The sequence below is a fragment of the Rosa rugosa genome, chromosome 5 (genome assembly GCF_958449725.1).
Source record: "Rosa rugosa chromosome 5, drRosRugo1.1, whole genome shotgun sequence".
In the NCBI taxonomy this organism is placed as follows: Eukaryota; Viridiplantae; Streptophyta; class Magnoliopsida; order Rosales; family Rosaceae; genus Rosa; species Rosa rugosa.
This window is the reverse complement of record NC_084824.1, coordinates 18,686,378-18,689,855: the sequence shown is the minus strand read 5'-3', so window position 1 is coordinate 18,689,855 and position 3,478 is coordinate 18,686,378. Positions and strand designations below refer to the sequence as shown.

At 44.3% G+C, this 3,478-nt stretch overlaps 1 protein-coding gene across 1 annotated transcript; it reads left to right on the top strand.

Moving 5' to 3' along the window:
• Positions 1–253: 253 nt before the first annotated feature.
• Positions 254–2,149, top strand: LOC133710600 (cytochrome P450 78A7). The gene is made up of 2 exons (XM_062136707.1): positions 254–1,326; positions 1,410–2,149. Exons 1-2 carry the CDS (start codon positions 322–324, stop codon positions 2,034–2,036), a joined length of 1,632 nt encoding a protein of 543 aa, XP_061992691.1. The 5' UTR covers positions 254–321; the 3' UTR covers positions 2,037–2,149.
• The last annotated feature ends 1,329 nt before the right edge of the window (positions 2,150–3,478 follow it).

Genomic DNA, 3,478 nt, shown 5'->3' with positions numbered 1-3,478 from the left:
GGAATCCCTACACTCATGTTCGAATTCCGCTGACGCGTATTGGAGTTAAATCCCAATATATTCTTAGCAGGAGGAGGAAGCGTTCTGACATGATCCCCCGGCACAGATTAGTCTTTAAATCTAGGAAGTCTTTGAAGAACCGTGTGATCTCGTTGAAAAATAAATAAAAAAATAATTAATCTCCACACCACCCATACGTTTCTAGAACACGTCCCTCTATATAAATCCCTCACCCCATACCTTTTACCTTCACTAACTACCCACCACCAAACAAAAGCACACAAGCTAAGAGCTCGATCGTTGTCCATTTTCATTTCTTCAATGGAGTTCGTTAGCAAAGACACCACCTGGTGGGTCTTTACCCTCCCAGCTTTTCTCGGCTTCTCGAACATTCTCCAACCCTACTTCCTCTTCTGTTTCGCCGTTGCTTTTGTTTCCATTGCCCTTCTCACTTGGGCCTTCGCTACCGGCGGTGTCGCATGGAAAAACGGCCGGAACCAAAGAGGTCCGGTCGCCATACCGGGACCCAAAGGCCTTCCCGTGTTTGGTTCCCTCTTCAGTCTCTCCCGCGGCTTGGCTCACCGCACCTTAGCCTCCATGGCTTGGAGCCAAACCACCACTACTCAACTCATGGCCTTCAGCCTTGGCTCCACTCCTGCTGTTGTAGCATCTGACTCTCACACAGCCCGGGAAATCCTGACCTCCCCTTACTTCGCTGACCGCCCAATAAAGCAGTCGGCTAAGAGCCTTATGTTCACCCGAGCCATGGGGTTCGCTCCCAACGGACCATACTGGAGACTCCTCAGGAAAATCTCCTCCTCCCACCTCTTTGCTCCCAGGCGCATTATAGCACACGAGGCCGGCCGCCAGCAAGATTGCGCCGCCATGCTGTGCAACATTGCCAAAGAACAAGCCCGCTGCGGAACGGTGTCGCTTCGAAAGCACCTCCGGGCGGCGTCCCTCAACAACATCATGGGGAGCGTGTTCGGGAAAAGGTACGACCCGGCGGGGAATCATAGCGAGGAGGAGCTGAGGGAGCTCGAGGATATGGTCAGGGAAGGGTTTGAGATCTTGGGTGCTTTCAACTTTTCTGACTATCTCCCTTGGTTGAGTTATTTTTACGACCCGTTCCGCATCAATGAGCGTTGCGCCAAGCTCGTCCCCCGAGTGAGGAAACTCGTCCGGAGCATCATCGAAGAGCACCGACTCAGCGCCGAGTTGAAGAAGCAGCGGCTATTGGAGGATCACGCTGATTTCGTTGATGTTTTGCTCTCTTTGGATGGGGACGAGAAGCTTGAGGAAAATGACATGATTGCTGTGCTATGGGTACGTAATTTTTAAATTTTATGTTTAATTCATTTTGTTACTTTTAATTGACTAGTATTTGAGTTTTGGTACTCATCTTGTAGGAGATGATATTCAGAGGGACTGATACGACCGCTTTGCTGACCGAGTGGGCGATGGCCGAGTTGATCTTAAACCCCGAGACTCAAGATAAACTTTACAAAGAGATTCACAGCCTTGTGGGAGAGAGAAGCGTGACGGACGCTGACGTGGCGAGACTGCCTTACTTGCAGGCTGTGGTGAAGGAAACCCTAAGAGTGCACCCACCGGGCCCACTTCTGTCCTGGGCGAGGCTGTCAACGTCCGACGTCCAGCTCAGCAACGGGATGGTGATCCCTGCAGGGACGACGGCGATGGTCAACATGTGGGCCATAGGGCAAAACCCTGAGGTGTGGGGGGATGCGCACGTGTTCAAGCCCGAGAGGTTTGTGGTGAGTGAAGGCGGCGCTGACGTGGACGTGAGGGGAAGGGACCTGAGGCTGGCGCCGTTCGGGGCGGGGAGGAGGGTGTGCCCGGGGAAAAATCTGGGACTGGTGACGGCGTCGCTTTGGGTGGCGAAGCTGGTTCAGGGGTCCAAGTGGGCCCCGGACGAGGGGCACCCGGTTGATCTGAGTGAGTTGCTGAAGCTGTCTTGTGAGATGAAGCATGAGCTGCATGGTGTGGCTTTGCCAAGGCCTGCTGCTATGGTCTAGTGATATAATTAGTTAGTATGTAACCCCGTTTATGTAAATTGTAGTGTCCCTCGTTTTCTGGTTGAGTCCTGTTTGGGAGTGCTACTTATATTTATGCGTATTATTTGAAGTAATATATCGAAGTATGATGTTAGTTTGTTCTAAAAGAGGGGTTAGTTTGTTCTAAAAGAGCTCTAAACCCTAAACCCCTTCTTTGAATCTATATATTCTGACAAATCGATCGGCTTATAATAAAGAGATAAGTCAACTGGTTGTTTTCGACCGCTATTCCCTCGGCAGCATTATGAAAATCAGTAGCCTATAGAGGAAGTCTATAATCATTCTTCTATGTATGAGACCACATTTGATATTTACACTGTGAAGTGCATTATTAAAGCTGTATGGAATCATAATCTATTTTTCTTGCTATTAGAGCATTTTTAGTAGACTCTCTATCTTGACTCTTTAAATATTTTAGAGAGCATATTTAGTTTTTTTATTTTTATTTTTTTATCAATTTTAGCAGTTGCACTAGACTCTTAAGTAGCTCCTTATTTTAACTTTTAACTATCAAGCTCCTAAATATAGAGAGCGAGATGTAACTCTTTATTACTTTTGTTAATTTAAAACATTCATTTTAATTTTTAAGTAGTTTTATATAATTTATAAATACATATTAACTATTTTTTCTTCATTCAATAAATAATATAAATTCAAGCCTAGTATCATTTGGTCTAGTGGCATAAGTGTCTCCTTTATAAGTGAGAACTCGTGAGCTCGACTCACAATTGACTAGTTGTTGTATATGAGTTATTTATTTGATAAAAGAAAAATAATAATATCAACTCAAAACTAGCTAAAATATAGAGAATTGATGCAAACGTATTTTAAAAATGACTAACAAAAATGACTTTTTAGCTATTTTGACTAAACAATGGCTAGCATTACTAAATATGCTCTTATCTGCAACTTTAAGCATTGTATTTATGTTATTATCAATTTATGAATTATGTAGAAATGTCATTAAGTCGTTTCCTGATTGATCGCTTTATCTCTTCCAATCTCTTGTGAAATAGATACCCAGAAGCTAAAAGGAGATGAAAATTAAGAAGAAGATATGCTCTAGTGCGCTAGTAGAGAGAAATCCAAGAGGAGAGAGAAAATTTGGTGGTCGGAAAAAAATTCTTGTAAGATGATGAAATGTTTCTGTGTAGAAATGAGATGACCGTGAGAGCAACCATTTTTGAGGTCCATACCTATCAATCATGAACAAAGGTCAAAGGGAAGACCGAAGTTGCCGACCTTAAACTCTCTTATGCTTAAGCCAGATATAAGTAAGAATATAGACAAAGTATGAGTAAGTGAAGAGAGGTTGCTTACCTGAAATGAGAGGAGATGCATGTATTTATAGTGTAGGTTAGGGCTTGTCACCATTTTCTTTCCCATGTGGGCCCAGATGTGGG

Coding starts and splice junctions, on each gene's coding strand:
- LOC133710600 (XM_062136707.1), top strand. CDS start 322: ATGGAGTTCGTTAGCAAAGACACCACCTGGTGGGTCTTTACCCTCCCA. Junction 1,327..1,409: donor ACATGATTGCTGTGCTATGG/GTACGTAATTTT, acceptor CTCATCTTGTAG/GAGATGATATTCAGAGGGAC.